The sequence below is a fragment of the Dermacentor silvarum genome, chromosome 2, assembly GCF_013339745.2.
Source record: "Dermacentor silvarum isolate Dsil-2018 chromosome 2, BIME_Dsil_1.4, whole genome shotgun sequence".
In the NCBI taxonomy this organism is placed as follows: Eukaryota; Metazoa; Arthropoda; class Arachnida; order Ixodida; family Ixodidae; genus Dermacentor; species Dermacentor silvarum.
Window position 1 is genome coordinate 98,578,878 of NC_051155.1, and position 23,794 is coordinate 98,602,671.

A 23,794-nucleotide genomic window follows, 5' to 3' on the forward strand; every position below is an offset into this window, starting at 1 on the left:
AATCCTTCCCAGTCTAAGAGCTTGAATACTTCTTCTAAGCATGCAGTGAACAGCATGCAGTGCTCCGATATATCAGACTCCAAATTTCAATTGTCGTACTGCGCAGAATAATCGAGAATAAAGACGCGACAATTCTCATGAATTCCCGTGAATGATCATGAAGCTCAGTGACCACTTCTGTGGAGGGATGGCGGTGCCATCTTCTCTCTTGAGTCGTGGTGGTGTGTTGACTAGAGGAACGTTCTTGAATACGGGCGTAACGGTCCGCTCCAACGCAGCAACCAATACGCTGGTTGTTTACGATATGCGAATCACCGCGTATGAAGACTCACGACGCCACCTACAAGAATAACGATGTGGCATAGTAGGCGAGAGCGCGAGCCAGCGTCTTCATGTTTTGTTTCCCACGCGATGTCATCCTTTTACACAAGGGGGGCATCTGCTCCCGTTTCTCTAACCACGCGACGCCATCCTAGGCCCGCGCGCTGGCGTTGGCCGCTGACGTCACGCTCCCCCACTTCGCAGCCGCGGCTCGAGGCTTCGCCCCGCTCCGCAAGGACGCCCACTCAGATAAACGGATCCGGTGGGCTTGAGCCTCCTATTCCTAATGTACGACAATAAAACTGCGAAGTTACAATGAAGAACTTGTAGCGTACGAACGGTACTGTGCTCGTACTGGATATTGTCAACGTGTAACTGTGATCACAATGAGTGCTACAGTTAAAAAAGGTTGCCTATGCGTAGTTCTTACTTTTGCTGTTAGTTGATATTATTTATATTTGAACACTTCAGCAAGAGATCTCTTTCATTAAGCAGGTTGGTTGCGGAACCGATGACAGCCAATGAGGCAACCGTTGACTCCTCAAGGGGAAACTAAGTTAATCAGGCGCGAAGGCGCTCGAGCGGACCTCGGCGTGTTTGGCAAAAGGGACGTCCCCTCGCTCATTCGACGCCACCGACGGGACGAGTAAGGCACGGCAGGCTCCAAGAGGTCCAAGGTGTTCATGAGAAAAAATAACTACGGCAACTTCGCGACACCACACTCCTACGGAATAGAACTAAGCTTGTGAGCGAGCTAGCTTTACTTCTACATGGCTGATACCACTGGTACTCGCGAAAAATACTTTTGAAGAATGCTGGTGGCCATATTTTTTTTTTTTTTTGCGACAGGGCCATCCCCCTGTCAGCGAGGGGGCGATGCAGAAATCTGAGGGGGGGGTCAGGACATCCGGACATCCCCCCTGGATCCGCGCCTGGATACAAACATGCATAGATAGATACATAGATAGCCCCCCCCCCCAGAAAGGGTGTGAAATACCTTAAGAATGCTAACACATTAATTCACAAATTATTTCGTTATTTGCGACACAGAAATTGTAGCCGATGAGCTTTGAAGGCATCCTTACCTTGTGCAATTTGCAAGGACTGCACGAATTTAGATATATTTGCCGTGAAACTTTCAGTAAAAATGAACTGTTGTTCCACTTACGTTTTTAGCAAACCGCTGTTTTATGCATTGAAGCACAAAAGTAACTAGCACTCGTGTATTTCCTTGCACACTTTGGGAATAAATATTTCGAAACTGGTGTCATCCTGAAAATTTGTTCAAAGTGGTGTTAAAACTCCTTGCAAGCTCACCGGCTACAATTTGTAAATTTCAATATGTGCCCTAAAGTAATCAATTAAAAAAGAGAATTAGTGGATTTTTGTTACTTAGCCGATTATGCATTCCGATTTCTCGTGCAAGTAACACCCGCCTAGATGTTGGTGACCTCTTGGTGACCTTTTGGAGGTCACCAATGTCCAGCTGCGATATCCTTACTAAGTTACAGCAACATCATCTGGATGGGATTTAGATATGCATTTCTAATGTTGTTTGGACAAATCTAGAATATCTGCAGGATGTGTGCAATGCTTAGAACATCATGTTGCATGGACATCTATTGAACATAAATGGTTATCTGGGAGTTGATCAGCAGACAAATGTGATACAGAAGCTTACAGCGTGAAATTGTTACAATGCTTACGAAGATTCTACAGAAGTCCTACTCACAAATTAGCGGTATATTTCAGAGCAATGTATATAAATGCATCAATTTTGTCTGCTTTAGATGTCTCAATACACAATTCATTGCTCACATGATTGCCACCACAAGATATACACAGTACGCTTGACTGTTTGCAGTGAGGGGCCCTCTCAATTGGGAGCAGGAATGAAGACAAATTGTTGAAGGTGGTCTGTTCCTGTGAAAGCTTCAACCAAACAATGTACACTGTGGTCCCCAATTTTAAATACAACACCCAGCTATTATTTGGCTACCGATTCAGCTGAATTATGGCACGAAGCCATACACTTTTTTTTTTTAAATTGCAATAGACATCCTAATGCGTCATTTCAGCCAAGATTTTTTTATTGCGGTAAAGTCAAAATGTTTCAGTTATACTATCTTTACTACTAGCGAGGTGTTCCCTCCAAGAGTGTGCTACACTCTCCATGCATCAGAGAACGCCTAAAGAACCTAAACCACATGTAGTTGGGGGTGGCACTTATCGTAGAACATTTTTGTTAGGTGCTTGCTTGGAATACTACTGGAAACATATACATAACCACTACCGAGATTTTCATACCTACAGAGGTGACATAACGAGGTGCTGCAGCTACCAATTGTTGAGCAGTAGTAACGACACAAAAATTCTGTGTCCCACCTTTTCCTGCTTTTTTTTTAGCTACTTGTAGACATCATAATTACAGTACAAAGCCTCAATTCCTCATAAGCGCCAGAAATAATTACCACCTTTCATGCAACCGGTTCAAAACACGCACCAAGTATGTAGCACAGCACAGCTTCGGACATGAAGTGGGAGGCCTTACATCGCCAAATCCGGAGGCGATGGTCAAGTATCGCAAACAACCTTAAGGGGGGACACAGGGCAAATAACTGCGATTTTTGGTTTAAAAAAATAAAATGTTTCCAGATTATAGCAGCTTCCGGTTCTTTTACTATCCGAGAATGTGCCAAAAATATTGTATCCTCCATCAGCGCAGTACAAATGCTCAAGATAGCCTTGTTTCACAAGCCGGTGACTCTGCGCGAAGGAGAATGTCCAGATTTCCTGGAGCTTCACCGCGCTCGCAGACTCACTGCGTGCCAACTGATGCTTGCAGCAATAATAATCACACACAATGTGAAAAGAAGGCAGCAATGGTCCTTTTCTTCTTTTTTTTTGTAGCTGCCGCATCTCATTTGCGCCCCTTCACCCCGGGCCCGTTTCGTGCCATATATCGTAGTGCTAATTTTGCTCCGCTTTTGCAGACCTTGTTTGGCTTCCAATGCGCTGGTTATGTGATTGCTCTGCAATTTTTTGCAGGCAGTGCTTGTCATGGGCAAAGCCAGGGCACCCGACAGCTCAAAAGTGGCTGGGAAAAAAAGAAAGCTTGCAGCTATTGCCACAGAACAAATACGAACTGAAGAAGAAGGCCCAATATACGCTGCAGGAGAATTCGTTACGATAGATGCAATTTGAATAAGATGACACACTTCAGAACTTTTGAAACTGTTTTTCTTAGTTCGTCTTTTTTTTCACAAAAGTTTGTGATTAGAAAAAAACTATCGTTCTGGTAATAGAAAAGGAAGACTTATCGGTAGGGTGCTTACTGGGGTATAATTTTATACAGAATGCAACTGCGACTCAAATTTTCAGATTCCACAATTTTTTTATATGAAAACTGAAATTTTGGTCTCAACGTGGAAGTTGAATTCCTGGTGAAGCCAATTAAGAAATTTTTTTTTAGATAAATACTGCAGAAATCTGAACAAGACAGCTGCACAGTGGCATAGTTTGGGCCTTTCTAATAATATATTATGCACAAGAATTCCAAAATCTTTGCTATTTTAGAACGATAGTTTTTGAGACTAATCATAGTCACTTCAACATTTGAAAATTACTCTTTCATTAATTATTCTAGAACAACAAATTTGGCACCTGGTCTTATAATATTGTCCTGAACACATCCTAATATCAAAATCAAGTTAAAGGTACAAAAGTTCCCTTTCTTTTTTGAACGCCATACAGCTATGTGTAGCTAAAGACTGCCAAAATAGCCTTTGGAATTGCGTGCTTCTTTTGGAAACCCAAGGGAACCCGCTCTACCCTGTTGTCCCGACGAGTGTTCAATGGACACTGCCTTTGGCAGCACGGTCATAGTGTGTCGTGTGTGTTTCAGTGGTGTCTGGTGCCCCAAGACCGTAACACAAGGTTTTGGCTTTGCGAGTAGCCTGTTGCTTCACGTCCGAAGCCGTGTTGCACCTTTAATTAACGAATTTTGTCGGTAAGCGATTGCTGGAGTTTTGGCAGCTGAAAATTGATGTAGAATTCAACCTGTGTCACAGAAAAGGCTTCCGGGAAACCAGTCACGGCAGCACTAAACAGTGTACAGTACTGCCGTTACACACTGTTGTGGAATGACACAGGCGCTTGTCTTTCCATCACATTGTGTGTGTTTGAGGTGACCCTGCACAATCCTAGACTTGAATGTGGTTACAAAGTTGCCAAGCTTTTCCATGTGGCAGCCATTTTTCATAGCTGCTCAAGCATAGACAGTGTCAACAGTTCGTCATCTTGCTGTCATTCAATGTAGCTTACAATGTTGTGGAACGTCAAAGCGGTTTGCTGTAGCCTATGCAAGCAAACGCAGCCCTTCAATTTTGCGTGCTCTGATTCCCACTGTGAATGTGCAGTGTGCAAAGTATATGCAGTTTTGTCGTGTGTTCGCTTGCTGCAAGCTGTTCTGTACCATTGCAGTGTGCATCTCATGCATGTTAGTATTAGTGAAGTAAGATTGCTTGGCTTGCTGTGCCACTATGGCTAATAAATATGTAACAGACACTGGAATGGGCAAAGACACTGCTGTCCACCTGCGGAATCGATCCTCGAATGTATATTACTGCACTACCTTCTCAAAATTCAGACACAAAAAACACGCGCTCCTCAACAATGAGCTTTTATTGAAAAGTGAGAAACAAATATGGCAATAGAAAAACAAGAACAGCTATTGGCCTGCAACACTGGGGAAAAAAAGAAAAAAAAAAAAACACTGCTACACAAACCTTTACTCCCTCCAGATTAAAAAAAATGAGACAATAAAGAGGTGGAGAGTGGAGTGTCCTAGAGAAACATGAATGCTGTGAGATAGGATGGGAGCAGATGATGCAGCAGGAACGCAGCCGCTTAACTGCCGTGCGGGAGCCAGAGCCAAACGTCGGCCAGAGCACTCCCCGTCGCTCGACGCCGAGGGGGGGCTTCCGCTGGCCGCGGGCAACGAGGTTGCTTTCTGCGGTCGGCTTCATTGGGGCGTCGGGGACCAAGGAGACTCCGGCGTGGCACCTGGCTCGGCTGCAGCTCGGCAGCAAAGCCAGCCTCTGATCTGTGGCGTGTGGTTGGCAGACAAGGCACGGTTGTTGGCATCGGAACTTCCATCATTTTTGGTAACGAAAGAAAATTTTTGTTTTTATTGGGATGACACCATGCTTGTTATATTTAGTTAGTAAGCGAATGTTTACAAGTTTACACGGCCAATAAAACTACTATCTTTACTTCGCATAGCTGTCTACTAATTTTCTATCGCACTTGATGCTTCGCCTTTCAGTCGAAACTGCAAACTTTCTTTTAGTCATCGCAACTTTAGTGCATTGGGAGTAAATCTTTGTTTTTCCAAAATGAGCGAAAGTTGTATTTCTGTATGAAAGCACGAGTAGGGCGGTGCTGTAAAGGATTTTTTTTCTTCTCTCTTTTAGTCACAGAAAACAGGTATGCATTACAATAGAGGGTGCATTAGAATCGAGTAAGTACGGTAAACTATAAATTTAAACCATGGCATCATACAGCGCATGCTCACATTTAAGGTAAACTAACAGAGAGCAACATCAATGCTGAAATGATAACCACAACAACCAGCCTCTCTAAAACATTCATTACAATGTGTAGATAATCTTGTGTAGATAGACACAACATAATGAATGAGGCTGGTTGTTGTTATATGCCAGTAGTGATGTTGCCCTGTACTGTACATACTGCACAAGTTGATTGTGCAGTATGTGCAGTACGAGTTGAGCCCAACCAAAATCAACATACAAGAAGAGGAAAAGACGAACCATAGCACTACACAGTGCCTCCTTCTCCTTGCATGGTGTGTTAATGATGGTTTACGCCACTCAGCATACTGGGCTTGCGGCCAGCAGCAAGGGCAATTTTGCCTTCAGTATTAAGACACCTAGCAGGCAAGAGTTGCCATTAACCAGAATCTACTTCATACTTCCACAACACCTAATGTACAGCTACAGTGGAATCGCATTAATACGTACCTGGCAGGAATGCGGCATAACTATATGCACTAAACACAGTATGCATAAACAGGTAACTACAAATTTGCATCAATTTATGTGCGCCGCTGCCGACAAAGATAGAAATGCGACACCAAAGCAAATGTTAATGTTAGGGGGGCACAAATAAATACCAAATAGTACATTTCAAATTGAATCAAGAAAAGAAAGCCGAATATCAGAAAATTTGCGTGAATTGAACAATGTGAAGCCACAATGAGAATAAGGAGGCCAGATTGTCCGGCGAAATAAAACATGATACGAAGGGTAAATGTTGCAGAGTTCTCATGTGCCGCAAACACCTTGACACCTTCATCAACCTGATTGCTTAGGAAATATAGAGGGAGTCGTATTCTACATTTTCATTACTTTGCTAAATCTCCTAATGCTTTTGCAATGCTCGCCCCTTGTTGCTGGAACACATACATTTACGTTCCAAATTTTGTGCAACAACACCGTGCTGCACATGCTCAGGAGGATAATTGCACCTTGTTAGCTATCATTAACTTAGGTACATGTGAATCGAGATGTATATATACTCGCGGACAACTTTCTGTGGCAATGAAGGGAAAGCTACGGAGGCAAAGCGTGCACAAGCGAGAGCGCTTCTGAAAAGAGTCCCTCGTTTTAATCCACGTTGGTTTAGGCTGGGCAAGAGAAACCATAAACACCTTACTAGCGACAGTTAAATAAGACAGAACACATCGTTGAGCGTAAAAGTTTACTTATTTTGCGGCTTTTCCCTTCTGCGTCTGGGCAAACGCGAAACCGTCGCACGTGGAAGCTGCGTCGATTCAGCGTCTGTTCCGAGCAACCAAAAGCACTGTCAAACGCTGCCGGACTACTTGGCGTGGTAACACATGTGGAGCATCCACGCGCCCGTAGCTTTCCCTTCATTGCCACAGAAAGTTGTCCGCGAGTATAGTATGCTCTACTCTTATTGAAGGGGACACCAAATCAGTATGCCAGCACTGATAATGGCCCAGTTCGTATACGAAGGTCTTGAAAATATTTTTTATCGATAGAATGTCTGTCAAAATAGAATTAAACACCTTTTTTTCCTATGAAGCTGTAAAAATAGCGAAGTTGTCCTAAATACCAATAGGGTTCTCAGTGTAATAGTGGGTCATACTGTGCTTAATGGCAATCTTCTATTGCTTAGAAATTATTGCTTTCCAGTTTTCTTCCAGCAAACAGGAGGGTTTTTCCATTTTTGTGGCAGGTGGTTTCTGTTGGTTATCATCAGCCTGTTAAGGCCAATCTACGCGAGAGACAAAAGCGGGCAATGTGCATCACGTCACTCGGCACAGCTGCACATGGTCAAATAGCACAGTACGCAACTCGTTACCATCAACCGCTTTGGGTGCTGGCGGTAAAGAGTTTTCAAGTCGGGAGGTCCACGGCAAGTTTGTGCAACCACCGCTTTCGTTCTCCGCACTGGCAGGACTGGCATGCCTTGCGTGCCTTCTCCCGCTGGCGCGGTGCTCGTGATGTCACACGAAGATGTTCGCTAGGCTGCTTGGTCAGGTTTCAGTTTTGTTCTTGCGCTTTTTTGCCAATTTAAAATTATTTCCGAATTTGCAGAACAATTCTACTATCAGACGCGTGACGGGAGGTCTTGGGAACCTAAATATGCCATTGGCTTGACATCGCCGGAGCTGCCCTCTAAATGGGTACGGTACGCATTAACAAAACTTTACGCTATTTGTTACTTTTATCATGTGTGAACCCACATGGCAGACCAACCTTTGTTAACAGGATGCACTTAGGCCCGGGGCAGGCAGCTAGCTGTCGGCGAGCCCCAAAGTGGAGGACTTGAGGAACACCTGGTTGTCGATGATTTGGAACAGCTCGGGAGGTGATGGAATGCGGCCAGTCTCAATTTTGGACCACACCCGTACATCTGCACGCACAGTTGAAGCACACGTCAAGCGCACTGTGTGAAGTCCGGAGCATACTGAAGAGGCTGAGAGTGAAACACCTTCGTAACACACACAGTACCACACTTGAACCTCGATATAACGTAGTCGGTAAAATTGGCAATTCGATTCACTATATCGAAATTTTGTTATATCCAAATTCGACCTTCGACCCAAAAATTTTCAAATTATTGGGTAATCGGAAAAAGCAAATTTAGATGGGAAAAAAATTATTTTGTTGCATTTGAGAGTCGGCGACGAAAGATGGGGTTTCATGCCGTGTAGACAATATCTTCACACCGGCGGTACGAGCGAAGCCAGCCACAATTTCGCGCCCACTCCGCCCCTTGGGTTGACACTATCATGAAAAGTGCCTGCAGTGAGCAGCGAATGCTTCATTTGCCTTTTGCTTCAACGTGTCTCCGAAACTCGTAATTATGCACCCTCCAGTACTAAATGCGCAAGAAGACAGTGCATGTGATGCCACACCATCCCAGCGCACCCACTCTTAGTACACGAAGCACATTACCTCGAAAACAGGGCACACAGACTGCGTATGCACTCGGCTGCACTAGAAAAGGAGACAAAGCTGCATGTGTTGGCGCCTGTCTCATGTTCTGAAACAGACAATGCGGCTCTGTTGCTGCTAGCTTAGCATGCAAAACAGGGATTCTCGAATTGGTTTCAGCGAATGGCATCTAGGGTTCCGCGAGTGATCAGAACGAACTGGACCCCATCCCGATTTTCCCTATTGACTTCCACAATTTGTTGATGTAGAGATAAATTTTGTGTTACATTTTGGATTTAATGGAGACTACTGTAGCATGCCGCATCCATGCTACAGTAGTCTGCGAGCAGCGAGAGACCCATGCTGGTTACAATACAGGCTGGTTTGTCACCGCACAAGGTTGGAAAATAAAAATGTGTGACAAGCGTTTCAATGTGTGCGAGGGGCACTGTGCTGCAGGTTGGGCGACGTGGGCATTAAGGCTTAGCGTTGCGATCGGTATATCGAAGGCAGTGGCATTTGTCTGTGAAAAATAAAATAAACCTTGGTGCCTCTGACATGTGTGCGTGAAGATGCTGTTCAAGATATGCAATGCAAAGAGCGTTAGCCATATAGTTGTCGTGCGCTGCATTATGGTGTTGCGGAAAAAAAACAGAAACAAATTGCTTGTCGTATTTTCGTAGGTTCCTCATCAACAGCGATGGCCACACGCAGACACAGCGGTGATGCTACTTCAGTTTGGCAGATCAAAAGGGAATGAAGCCGGCAATATATGTGGATGTGTATGGTACTGAGGCACGCAAATTCTTTCGAAAGTGATTGTACCTCCCAAAATAATGGCTAGAGAATGTTGCCCGTGCATTTGCCACGCGTTTTGGGTGTCACGTACCATTGAAGTAAATCTCGAATGCCCCGGTAGAGACCAGCTTGCTCTCGATGGCTCCACAGACAAAGAACAACATTAGACAGGAATACAGCTGCAAAGAGGAGAAAATAAATTAAGTATAAAAAAAGAAAAAAAAAAGAATCTTAATAGCCTCATACTGACACTGAAATCTGAAGACAGATTGACAATTAAATGAACAGAAAAAAACAGCTGACATACAACATATGAAGAGAGCAAGTGGATTATTCACTCTTGAACAAAGCACATCATTATTATTCAGTCTAAAATACCGTATTTATTCAATTATAAGGCAAGGGTCGGAGTCATCAGGGAGGTAGTGGCCGAATACTGCACCAGGGAGGCCAATTACTGTTCTGGTGAGGGAGTGACTTTGATGAAGCTCAGTGAGCCTGCCTAGTTTGGTTGCACCTGAACTAGTATAGCCCCACTAGCTCTCGGTAATATGTATTTTTTTTTTTTGGGTTTTTTTTGCCGGTGTCAGGCACCACTCCATGCCTGAAAATGTAGTGGAATGGAGCAGGATTCGAACTTACGACCTTCAGATTTGAAATCGGGTGTTCTACCTCTACTCCACGCCACCACCTCCTACTCCACACCACCACGCCATCATGGGCAGGCCATGTAATGCGTAGGGTGGATAACCGGTGGACCATTAGGGTTACAGAATGGATACCAAGAGAAGGGAAGCGCAGTCGAGGACGGCAGAAAGTCAGGTGGGATGATGAAGTTAGGAAATTCGCAGGCGCAAGTTGGAATACGCTAGCGCAAGACAGGGGTAATCCGCCTTTTTCATTTTCCTGTGCTGCCCTCTGCCGCGCGCCGCTGGAAACGTTTTGGTAGGGGGCTGGGGCTTTCGCCGGTTGATTTGTGAAGCTGCGCCCGTGTTAAGTGCGCATCGGTTGTGCGTTTCGTGGATTGCGAATAATTATTAATGGCTTCTGGGGGGGCAGCATGTCGTTCCTGGCAGCTATGAGCAGGCCTGAGTGTGCTGTTTTGTTTACAGTGCGGCCGATAAAGGCACGCTGAGTTCCCTCTACCGTAGCGGCTGCTTTGGAGTTTGTTGGCGCTAACTCCTGCACTTGCACCTCGCTTTTTTTGTAATTCTTTTTACACATTCTTTAGACATTTCGCATAAATAAGATGTTTTCGAGTGCGCAGCCTTCCGCGTCGGATTTAGCAAAGCGATGCACTTGTTTACATCGGCATCTACAGCAACAGATCGTTGTTAGCATAAAAAAATAGGGGAAAGGTGCATATATGAAAATGCGCTGATATGAAAGAATGTCGAAACGTAGAATAAAACACACATATCTGCTCATATGAGCCGCGTTGTTCCATCGTGAGACGAGTCAGTATGAGCGGCTGAGCCACTTAAACAATAGCGGCTGTGATCCAGTTACAAATATTGGGCTGTTAATTTATTACTGATTCTCGCTTTTCTTTAACTTCGCGATAGTTAGTATGCGCGTGTGATAAAACATTATTAGAGCAACCTGTGCTCGCATAAGCGCTCATTTAAAGGCCGTGTTGTTCTCCTGCAATAACGCGGATGCCATCGCTGACACCGTTGGTATATAACTGAGCGACGCGGCTGTTTATGCTGCTGTACCGAATGTACCGTCTCTTGTTTCGGGTTTGACGCAGAGATAAAGAGTACGTCTCAGGAATTAAGAAATGTGTCAGCGTGCCAACACGTAAAAACCCACCCATCTACGTTGCGAATACGACCGGCAGCCTACGGGAACGGTGACGTACAGATGTTGGCACAGGCGTTGGGCACAGCGTTGTGTCCCCGTTTGCAGCTTATTGTGTACGCGGCGATCGACGCGAAGAGTGGTTTATTTCAAATCGCTAAAGCTAGAACTGGACTATAAAAGCACTTTCCTTCATCCTAACTTGCTTACTTTTCAGTACAGGTCCGCCGGTAGCGGGTGCGCGAACTCGACGGCGCCAGGCCTAACCTCCGCTGAACAGGATCAACATTGACTCAAACCTTTGTGCACTGATTGAGAGGGTCCAATCTTGTGCATTTCAACTTCGTAGGCATGTATTGACTCATTTTGAGCACGATTATTTATATATACCAACGAAGGCGTTGCGGCTATCGCGTTATCGGTTCGACGGCCGATCGCGCGGGGTTCGGTCGAATGATGGTCGGCACGCTGATTTTATCGCTGCCGTTGACAAGAAAGCCCGTCGCAGTACAACTCGCGCTCGTCGGTTACGTCTTGTAGGCCTGGTATGATAAAATGGTCCCCGCGACACAGTGCGGCATGGTCGGCCAATCGTAAGCGTACGCGTCTTGTCGGTCTCGTGTATCAACCCAGTGTTACCGCGTCTTGAACGAGTACGTGAAGTCGGGCACACGCTGCCACTACCAGCACGCGAGGACCGACGCTGCAAGATGTCTTCGTCAGCAACGTGTTTTTAAGTGTGGTCGAAGTGTAACGCAGGGGTTTATCGATAAATTTGCTATTACAGCCATCAATGCAAGGCGGCAACTACGTGGTTCCCTGTGCAGTCTGGACGAAGCCCTCGCTGCTTTCTGCTAAAAGCGGAGTTGCAGTCTTACGCTACGCACGTTTTCGGTACCGCACCGACGTCGAGCTACCAGTGAAGTTTCAACGAGGTGCACAGCACGAGTTTGCACTTGCAGTAGCGCGTGTGCGAGCGCATTTTTTTTTTTTTCGGGGGACGTTTTCCCGAGACGGGGCCGCACGGCCGCGCGCGCGACCCTTCCAAAACGTTTCGCGACTAATCCGCCAGGGCAGGGCGCATGCGCCGTAGCGCCGTGAAAAAGGCGGATTGGAGATCGCAGGAAGAGGCCTTCGTCCTGCAGTGGACATAAATATAGGCTGATGATGATGATGATGAAGGCAAGGGTGCCAGTTAGAGGACCTGAGAAATGGAACTTATGTGCAGTGGAACCTTGTTGATACGATTCTGCATAATACATTTTTCAGGATGATACGCTATTTTTCATTTCCCAATAATACGATTTGGTTGGATAACACGTTGGATGATATAATTTTCGGGTGATACACTTTATTTTACAGTTCACGTGAAGATCGTATCAAGGAGGTTCCACTCTATACATTCTAATATAAGGCGATATAGAATAGCCAATAGATTATTAACACTTGGCAGGACTTGCTCAAAATGCTGAATAATTGGAAGTCCCCGGAATAACCGGAGTGGGTTGGTTACATGCGAATTTTTCTTTATGGTGTGGCTTTACGGCAGATTGCAAATTATGTGGCATCATGAAGACACACCCCAAAACTTTCAATTAACTTTTTGAATTTTCAAGTGTGGGTTATACACACAAAAATACAGTACTGCCTCACCTGCCAAGGCTACAGTTTGCGCTGCTGTCGAAAATCTGGATCGCCAGAAATGTGGCGCTGCTTTCACCACTATTTAAACAGTCACTGAATCTACCAGTCTCGCATATAAGGTAGGGGGTGACTTCGAGTGTAAAGTTTCTGGGAAATAAAAAAGGCCCACATGACTTGGGAGTAATGAAATCGCATGCATTTAGCAAAAACCTTCTAGTGGCACCAGTTGATTGGTTGAATGATTGACTGACGAATGGATGGATGGATGGGTGAATTCTCATGCTTCAACCTCCCAAAGCAACACTTCTAGTTGTAAGGTGCATTCTAGTGTAGGGCTCTGGGTTGATTTTGACCGCCTGCGGTGCTTCAATGTGCACCTAAATTTAAGTACACAAGCCACAGAAGATCAACTGTGGGCAGTCCAGTGGGCCGCCGCCAGAGACCAAGGGCTCGTGGCAGACGTCTAGGCAGGGTGAAGCCCACCCTATTAACTTGGCGGACAAAAAATAAAGCTTTTACTTACCTACAAGTGATTTTTGCATTTAAGCCCCATTAGAATGCGCAGTGTGTGCTACCAGTTTGCAGGCAACCCTTTCCTAAACCCCCAGCTATGAAATACGCTAACGCTTCACTTAGTTCTGTCACGCAGTACGCGAAGAAGCCTTTCCAGAAACCATTAGCTGTAACTTCGCGGAAATTCACATCTCATTTTCGGGATGAGAATTTCTGAACTGTTGCTAGAGTGAGGATTTTTTGCTACGTGAATGTCACCTCCTTACCACGTGGCATTGATTTCCCCAGGTACAAAATCTGCTCTAAATAAAATAATAAAGTTGATTAGTAAATGTTGATTAGGCTAATTAACTGAGATCTGCAGCATGTCGTGAAATTTCTACCTCCTTGAGTATCTGCCCGGAGAGGAGGAATTGTGATATCTGCAACAACGGGTTTCCGAAAGGCTTGTTATAAATAGGGAAGAAAGAAAAGGCATTTGGCAAATTTGTAAGTATAAGCTGGACTAGCCTAAAACAGAGAGAGAGAGAGAGAGAAAAAGCCTAGTATGTTTTTGCATTTCATAGGCCTGCTGCGCGATCCTTAGCTTCTTAAATTTCTTTGTCCTCCCACAGAATGTGGAAACTAAACGCTTTTGAAAAACACTTGTTCTTGCCTTCAAGTCTAGCTGGAAGTGAGTGATTTGCCTCTGTTTGTCCTGTTCCTTATTTTATGCGCTGCGTTTTTTTCTTCTTTTTTTTTTTTTTTGCACATCAAGAACCTCTTGAATAACACGGTCAAAAGCTAAGTGATACTTCTAGAAAGAATGTAAGTTTTGGGCTTGTTAGCAGGTCATATTCGTCACATGGCGCACAAAATGCAAGGACAGTACGATAGAGGCTGCAGGAACTGTGGGTGTCAGCCATCATAGAAGCGGCGAATACCGCTGGTCTGGGGGAACTCATGTTTCCATGGTCTACTCTCCAAAATGGTTGCTTCCCCCTCAACACATGCGGAGAGCGGCTCAGCAAGGATGGCAGTGTTGCCAGAAATTGTAATGATTTTGACACTTTCTAAACTTGTTTCTAACGTGACTTTCGTCTTTCTAACACATTTTATTCTTGCTTGTTCAGAGGCCTTCTATCTCAAGTTGTACGAGAGAGGGTGCTTGTGGAAGCTGCTACTCTGTCTACTATACATATATGTGAGGATTGTGAAAATAAACATGTGTTGAAAGTGAGTTCTCTGTCTGAGTCTTTTGTACTGCCCTTGCGTATTTTTGCGTGCTAGTGGACTAATATGGCAGTTCTAGCTAAGCCTGCGCAGAATGCACAATGCAACGCTTATCACAGGAAGCACCGCAGAGCTGGCTAGACAAAAGTAACTTTGAGAGTGCGACTTGCACAGCTGCAACAGCTGTGCGGTGGAAAGTGTGACGTGAGGGGGCACGTGTCGGCTGTGTAAACTGTGGCTGACATGTCGTCCAAGGCTGCCGACTTTGTGCCTAGCTATGTGGCCAAAGTTCACTTCGAGAGTTGTTAACAAAGAATGGTGGTTTTAATTACACTTTCTTCAATGAGACTTGGCAAACTTGAAAGTTGGGAAACATTTGCAAGGTATTATAATCTGATACTAAAGTTTGTTTCGGAACGCTAAAGCTAGCATCGTCGACATTGTTGCGACATTGTGACGCACCAAAATTTCCCGACATCGTGTAGCGATAAGGATATGTATGCTGTTGCTTATAAATGTAAACAAGTGTTGCGCATGTTTCTGCTGGCTGTGCTCGTGTGTGCAGCGAACGCAAGAACGGGGTGAGCCAATGTATAATGATGCGTTGACCTGCTGGGTACCAAAATCAAAACTGGTTCATAAAAACAAATAATTATAGTGAATTATTTTGGCCACACTGTATTTTTTTTTCTAAGGCTTAGAAAGCATGAACATTCATTTACCACAAGAATATAAAAAGTAAAAAATTGCATGTCATTACTTCTTTAAAACAAGCCACTGCACATGCAGTGATGTCAGCTCAGTGCTTTTTTGAGAGCAGAAAAATAAAAAGAAATAAGCTGCTTTTATTTTCGACCAACATAAAAGATCCTGTTCCCCATTAAAAGAAAATTAAGTATACTTCATTTGAGACAGTGTCCTCAAATGACTTTTATGTGTGCGTGTGTAGTCTGCTCTAATACGAAAGACAATACTGGATTTGTGTTCACAGAGCAATTCTTACAAACGTGCACAGAGCTGCAAATTGGCAGCCTTTAAATGCTAATCTGATGCTCTCTTTCTCATCCTATTTTTGTTCTGCCACTATTCTTACAATTTATGCCCTAAAGAAATGAAAATGTCTTAAAAAAAGATGAAGATGATGCAAAATATACTTTTTATTTTAATTGTTAACATAAATTTTGTAAATTCTTAGTTTTCTTTAATTCCCAACAAGACATATGTTTGTCTCCACTGATCTCTTTTCCTACTGACTTTTTTTTCTTTCTTACCTTGTTGCCGTTTGCTGCAGCTACAAACCTTTCTCCCGCCCATTACATTGAAGCTAAGTTAAATTCTGGGGTTTTATCTGCCAAAACCACGATCTGATTATAAGGCACGCTGTAGTGAGGGACTTCAGATTAATTTTGACTACCTGGGGTTCTTACATGTGCACCCAATGCATAGTACATGGGAGCATTTGCATATTGCTCCTATTGATACGCAGCCACCGTAGCTGCTATTTCATACCGCACCCCTTAGGCTTAGCAGCACAACGCCAATACCACTACACCATCACGGCAGGTGCATTGAAGATTCAAGAATGTATGTTTTTTAACCTGTTTAATACGTGTTTTCCGTTCTTTCATGGTATTCATTGTGAGAAGACACAAGCACTAAGTATACACACAGCAGCGAAAACAGGCATAGCCATGTTTATAAGCACAACACTACCACTGCAGAGGGGTAGTAATAATGCAATCACTTCATCAACAGAGGTTATGAGTCCAATTGGAAGTTGCTCTGATGATGTCTTGCAACTGAAGATTCTAATTGCAGAACCAAGAATCCAAGAACTTAAATACAGTGGAATCTCGATGATACAATCATGGCTAATACGAATTTCCGGATGATACAAATTTTTCCAAGGTCCCGGCCGAGCCCCATTACTTTGCAACGTGCTAGAGAACTGTTGTTACGAATCGATTTTCGACCCGCGTTGGTTGATACGAACAAACGTCGCCCCACCGACGACCGCGAAAGAGAACAGCGCGCAGTCACGCGCTTTCTCCCTTTGTCTTTTGGTGCGGAATGCTTGGACGCAGCGCCGGACAGTGCGGAGGCCGCGACTGGGCGCAAAGAGTTTGAAGCGGTGGCACTTTTGTTGCTTTTGTGCTTTTCTTCCTTTTCGGCGGCACATCGGTGGCTGCTGTGCTTCGGGCCGCATTCTTTGTGTTTGCGCCATTTTGCCTAGTCGCAGCGAGCCATGTCTACCGAGATACGATCTCGGCTGATTCGCGCGGCCGTACGCCGAGGCGCGGGAGCCTCCGTTGAAGCGTCTTCCGTCGACTGCGTTATCGGTGCTGATGGCACAGGGTGATTGTCGGTTTCGCTGCTGGAGTCACACGGTGCAAGATAGCGCGGCACGTTCAGTCGGATGCTCCTCCGCTTCTCCCGCTAATAGCCGTGTTTTTCTTGCCGTAGGAGGCTTGCGCTTCCGTATTCCAAAGGCGTGCTTCGTCCAAAATTTCTTCTCCAACGACCAACGATCCATCACTAACCTGGGAGCTCTCAGTAATACGAATTCTGCGTGTCAAGTGAAGACGCCGGTATGATTTACGAAGCAGACAACTGCGGTTGCCATCTTGCCCCTGCTACAGCAGCAACCAATGGAGAGACGCCTTTCAGCACGGCAGCCAATCGCAGACCCGCGCTTCTTTTGTGTTTGTGCATTTGTTACAAGATGGCGACGACGGACAAATTGAGAAGCGGAACGGCGAAACTTTGAGCTTTCCAACGATACCATGATGGCGGCGCTCGGTGGTGGGAAATACGAGATATGTCTCCGTGAACTGCGGCGATTTTGCGCGATTTAAAGCTGTTTTCTCGCCCTGCGCACTGACGAATAAATTTTTTTCGGCCACTTTTAGTGCGTTTTCAGCCAAACCATTTTGATACAGCGTAGATTAGGCGTTGCAGATACCGAAACGCGTGGGTTTCAAAAATCGATTTTTCTCGCGATCTCCCATAATTTAGCTAGTTTAATTGTGTTTCGATGATACAATTTTGGCTAATACGAATATTTCTCATGAGCCCGTGATATTAGTATCATCTAGATTCCACTGTATACTGTAACGCCCTCTCACACGCAAAGCTAATTCCTCCTCCTGAACATTTTTCCCTTTCCCAGTCATCACTTGCCTCTGTGAGGTGTGTCAAGGAAGCAAAAGGCACGCCCAATGCTTGAAACTATTGCTCAGAGAACAAAAACATTTTGAATCGTTAAATGCACTAAAAGCCACATGTTCCTAGTGAACGTGAAACACAAACAAGAGTGCCCGCCCGTGTCGGCGTCTGTGTGTGCATTTGTACCAGTGTGGAACCTTCTCCTTTTCTCTGTGTGAGACCAGCCCTGCAACTCCGCCATCATTCCTTAAAAGTATATACTACTGATGTATAACCTGATTAGTAAGCGTGAACTTTGTTACTTTTCAACTCCTAAAATCTTGCCTGAAGAACTGCAAAAAATTTCCCACATTTTCTTTTACACTGCCAACGTTTTGCACATGGTGTGCCTCATTGAAAACAGAACACTAAATTTATGCTTTCTTCCTTGCGCTCAATGCATAAATGTCTCCAATAACATTCTGTCAACGCACGACAGTTAGACAAATGTAAACTGTAAAGTAACACGCACGAGCGTCCAATCTCAGCAGCGAGTGGTGGGATGAGCATTCACACTCCTTCATGGCAATTAATGCAATGGGAACTGTGGTGCAGACAAGTAGGACTTGGCGATATTGGCACAAACTGGTAGGACGAGTGCAGCTCCGGCTCAAAGGGTTAAGGTGCACCTTGAAAGGTGTTTGAGGGGCCGCTTCTACAGGAAACTCACCTTGTTGCTGACCATCCAGGAAAAGAAGGCGGGTGTCTGGGCGCCCATCAAGGAAAAGGGGTCGACGCCAAGCAGCACCAGCGCAATGAGGGCCAGCTTGAGCAGCGACAGGGCGTGGGCCAGCTGCATGCGGGGCGGCGGCGGGGGGTACGCATCCCCCTCCACCAGCAGCGATGGGTACTTCTCCATCAGCAGCCCCGCATACTGCTCAAAGGCCCGCCGGTAGCCTCACGAGTAGCTGCAAGTTGGTAGGGCAGACAGAGAGTTGTATTCGCTGCAACATATGTTCTGGGCTATTCCCCCCGGTTCAAAGAAAGGACGTGTCATAACCCCAGGCCTATTGATGAGACTAATGTCACTTGGAACGAACGCACTTTGCTTCAGCATCGACAATCCAAAATTTCCACCGTTTCATGTGAGCCCAATCCATTCTATGCCTGTAGATTTCCCTAGCTCTACCCCACCACCTAATCCTCTGCCATTCATTGCTGATTCCCCTTTACTCGGCAACTACTCTGTCACTCTTATGGGTCCCTAAATCACTGTCAGCTCGAAGGTGACCGAGCCGCTAACCAGGTTTGTGCACTGCAAACGATCAAATGCAATGAATAGGTTACACACTGATGATCGTGTCTGCGAAGTATCAAACCGCTGCATGAAGCAAGAACACTTGAAATTTTGAATGAAAGACCTGTGCTATTTTTCTCAAGAGAGCCCCGACTGTTGCCAGAGAACCAAAGTCACTCGCACAAATGCCTCTATGTAAGGCACATTGCCCGAAACATCACCGATTATGACATGTGACTTTTGTAAATTGTCCAATGCAGCAGAACGCCAAAGAACACCACTGGAAGTGTGCTGCATGGCAAAAACAAAAGAGAAGAAAAAGAGGAGGTGGCACTCGCGACATACATGGGAGTCCATCTCGGGTTCAGGATGGGAGAAGGCGGGAAAGTAATGTTGCTTGTGGATGCTAGCTTATACAAAGGGAGAGCATCTATGTTGGCAGTGAAGCTCGCCTTCTGGTATCACACCAATATGATATTTCAATTTCTGTTATCTTCTCTAATAATGAACCAATTTTAAATTCTGTTCAGCTGTAAAATGCTTCCTTGATGGCACCTTACAAGTTTTAGTATATAACCGAAATATCCAATGAGGCCTGGTGAGGGGCCCCTTTTAAAGACTGTGCTGCATGTTAGTAATATTACAGTTTGCTTTTTCAACATCTGGTGACGTGATGTGTGTTTCATAAAGTACTAAACCGCACGCAAGCGATCTTGCGTGCGACAGCGACAAGCGACGCAATGGAGATGGCTGTCACGTTCGCTCGTCGCCTACAAGTCGTACTGCATGTGAGCGCCGACTTTGAGCGACGTCTCTCCGGTGTTGCCGGCATGAGGGCAGCAAATACGCGTTGAAACTAGCGTGACTCGTGCTTTATTAATTTAAGTTGATGCGTTTTGCTGTAAAGAGCAGCATAAAATATTTTCGAAGGTCTTGCAGTAGTTTCTTATCTTTGCACGTATCAAAATTTTGTCGTTTGCTCGTTCTGTGCAACAAATCGGTACTACTTGCCCGATGTACATCCTGTTCTGGCTTCGCGCTATTGGCTAGTCGCTCATAGCACTTCCGAGCAATGAGCGACGAATTCAAGGTTTCCAGAACCGAGAGATGGAGCAACAAGAACGAGCGATCTGTTCGGGCGACGGCCCATTTCGTCGCTCGAAGCCGTCGCTCGTCGCGCACAAAATCGCTCTCATGCAGTTTGGGCTTAACTATCACTGTCAAGGTGTGCCATGTACAATCGGCTGTCATTTGTTTCTCACATGGGAGCTCCTCAGTTGACCGAAAGTCCAGCTCTAAACAGCATTACATTATTACTGTGCAACTCATATATTTCACTTTGTTTAGAAATAATAAGAAAATATTAGTCATTCAGTTTGATACTGAGAGGTCACTTTTCTGCAATATTTGTATTAGTTTCGATTAATAAATTTCACTGTTTGTGACAACCCTACTTAATTCCAAACGGCACTTCATCCAAGGTATTTCACAGCTCCAGATCCGGCCACAAGTGCATTGAATAACTAGTCACATCTAAACTCCTTTTCTCCACATCAGCGACACTGCAATAACCAGTCTACTACTGCATGGCCCAGTTTCCAGCCACAAACAGGCATAATGAAAGCGACTACAGTCCACAAAGAGAGAAGGAACTAATAAAAGGGACAGATACAAAGGTTTGACCAAACTGGCTCAGGAATTTGGCTAACCAGACAAACTCACTTTGGGTGCGTTTTTTTTTTTTTTTTCCAAGACACGTAAATGTGACAAGCCTTATCGGGTCATATTTTTGTAGGCGGGAACATAGAAGAAATACATAGCTCCGGTTGTGCTAGAGAAGTTAAAGCAGCGCTTGTGTCTGCATTTCTTATTTGTCTATTGTCTGTTTCTGCACTGCAGTCGCATCTATTATGTATTACCAACCAGCCTATTCTTATATCTTTTTACAGACAGGCAAGCAAGAAACCCAAACAATGAAACATCAGCTTCCTGTCCATTTTTATTTTTTGTTTTGAAAACATGTCACAAGTTGCACAGTCAGCAGGATATTCATGCCCCGCTCACTTGGCTATAATTTCACAACGAAACGTGCAAGCGAAAGCGCTAAGCTGGTCACAGGTGGGACCCGCAGTGAAGACAGCTGTCTGTACGTGGGGCCCAATTATGACTTGCCAGATGTGGCCTGCTATACAAACATGGCATAATCTGCCTGTTTTCTACTTGCCAGTAGGAACATTTCAACTCTGAAATAAGCCAAAGCTTCATCGCGATGTACTAAATGATCCAAATTATCCAGGACTCTCAGTCGCGGATTGGAGCATGACCGGAAAAAGTTCGTTATTTTGGCATGAAAGTTTTTAGAAAATGTGGGGTTTTATGTGCCAAAACCACCATCTGATTGAGGCACAGAGTAGCGGGGGACCCTGGATGAAGTTGAACCACTTGCGGTACCTACAATGTGCACATAAACCTAAGTACACAGTGTTCTCGCATTTCACCCACACCAAAATGCAGCTGCTGCTAGTTCTAGCTTGCAACAGAGCTTTGTTGATCAGCAAAATTTGATACTACGCTGGCTGCTTCTAGCTCAAGGCAGGTACATGTGTGGTCATCGCGTGCATTTGCTGTGCCCTGGACTTACCCTGCCTTGCTAACCCAATCAATGGCAGAATGGTGCTGGTGAGATACATACATACATGCACCAGCGGTACATGCATCTGTAGGAGGGGATCGTTGTGTTAGCAGTTACCAAGATGAATCTAATTTTTTGGCACGTAGCCCTCCCATCTTGTCACAGTGAGCGGATTTTCGTGTGAGCAGCAAACCCGTCTTGGTAGGGTTATGTGGGTCTATGGACAACAGGGTCAATCTCCTAGACCTGTGTTCTGCCAACAAAGAAAGGAACTGGTGTCTTTTAAAGAGCAGAAGCACTTTGACACTGCCGACAAACTTTGGCCATTGTACAATATGCACGGGATGCCACATTATGCAAACCCTTTGTGAAATCTCCAACAGAGTCTTCCTGCATAGTGACGAGTCCCTTCGCAACAGACGTGGCATTGAAATAATTGAGGCTCAAGTTTGGTCCAAGAACTGCAACTGAATAATTTTTTTCCATCTAAAAATTCAATCACTATTAAAGCATGAAGCACCAATTATAAAGTTAGTCGCTCAATCACACAGCCTTAGTTTGAAGTGGTGAAAGGGCTTTATAAGTAGGAAACTACGCAATGCTCTATGGCCACACCAACATGTGTATAACTGCATCTGTAGTCAAAGAACATGTTAAATGCAAATAAAGTGAAACTAAAAAAGGAAAAAAGAAAGTAGACGTCTTCCAAGCGGTGCTAAGAAGTTTACTAACGAAGTACGCATTGCCGATGATCAGTTAGGGATGTGCGCACGTACAAAAAAAAAAAAAAAAAAAAAAAAAAAAAAGACCGACACACTGTTGAACAGTTCAAAGGTGGCAGTGGTTGCCGAGGGCAGGTAGAAAGCCTGCATGAAAGCGATCGCATAGGCTCCCTACGGGCAGGGTAGGGAATCTTCCGATTGCAGGCAGTCACTGCCCCGCTCAGAGAGAACGCCTAAACTACTCCGCAGCAGAGGAAAACCAATTAGCCATGGCATTCCCCGGGGTTTTCCTTTTCTGAAGACTGACGAGGTCCAATGCTGATTTGCTTCGGTGATCGAACAAGAAGCAGCGCATTCAGCATGGCATGGGCGTGTCGGCAGGAGACTAACATGACGAAAGTCGCTTGTTCGCCGCATCTCTCTCTCTCTCTTTTACTGGCTTCGCAAGAGGTCACGCGCCTGCCTGTGACAGGCCTCCAACTAATAAAGGGAACAATACACAGCCCGTACCACGCGCTCGGATGCGAGCACACACGCTGCTAACGGATCACCCAGAAGGCCATTCAATCACAAGACCGAAACGAAACACGAAAGGGTCGATGCACTCATGGCATGCCCACCAAATGTTAAGAAAAATAAATAAATAAAAAATAAAATGTACTTATGCAAGAGAAATCACTCATTTTTAGTAACGCGTGATGCCAGAACTTAAATGAAAAGGTACAGTGAGACCAACGCATATAATCGAGGAATCTGCGCTGCGCGATCTCAGTTTAACCGGCGTCGAACGTCCCGCAAGGCCCGATAGCGGCATGGGCGATGAAGCGATAGCACACGGCAGATGAGGATAACGCGCAATCTAGCAAATAGAAAGAAGGTCAAAGGCCGCTCAGGGCCAAATACGCTCGTAGGACGTGCGCAGCACGCAGCTATTTTCCGTGTCTGGATTGGTGGCGGAGGCCGGAGCTGTACACTCGTACCGGAACCTACTCACCAGTACAGGAATTTTAACTTGGGGTTCGCGAAGTCCGTCTTGAAGCTGGTCTTCGGAATTTCCTTCATCTGTGTCGCGTTCTGTTCCCCACTGAAGAAAAAATCCTGAAGGCTATATGCGAGAAACAGTAAAAACACGCCGCCGTAGAAGAGCTTAGAATTGTCGGCCATCTCTGACCGCTGACGAACCGATTTTGGATTGGATTAGCTTGGCGGGAATCGATGAGGT

The 23,794-nt window shown here is 45.2% G+C and overlaps 1 protein-coding gene across 1 annotated transcript; it reads right to left on the bottom strand.

The window, feature by feature from the left end:
* Positions 1-4,986: 4,986 nt before the first annotated feature.
* On the bottom strand, positions 4,987-23,767 carry LOC119441636 (putative esophageal gland cell secretory protein 6). The gene is made up of 5 exons (XM_037706239.2): positions 23,567-23,767; positions 18,652-18,889; positions 9,697-9,784; positions 8,127-8,283; positions 4,987-5,425 (listed from the first exon to the last, which is right to left on the bottom strand). Exons 2-4 carry the CDS (start codon positions 18,838-18,840, stop codon positions 8,165-8,167), a joined length of 396 nt encoding a protein of 131 aa, XP_037562167.1. The 5' UTR covers positions 18,841-18,889; positions 23,567-23,767; the 3' UTR covers positions 4,987-5,425; positions 8,127-8,164.
* Positions 23,768-23,794: the final 27 nt, after the last annotated feature.

Excerpts from the sequence above, each read along its gene's own strand:
- LOC119441636 (XM_037706239.2), bottom strand. The coding sequence starts at position 18,840 with ATGGAGAAGTACCCATCGCTGCTGGTGGAGGGGGATGCGTACCCCCCG. Across the intron at positions 9,785-18,651 it reads CCTGGATGGTCAGCAACAAG|CTGTATTCCTGTCTAATGTT; the intron begins GTGAGTTTCCTG and ends TCCTCTTTGCAG. Across the intron at positions 8,284-9,696 it reads ATTCGAGATTTACTTCAATG|ATGTACGGGTGTGGTCCAAA; the intron begins GTACGTGACACC and ends CTGTGCGTGCAG.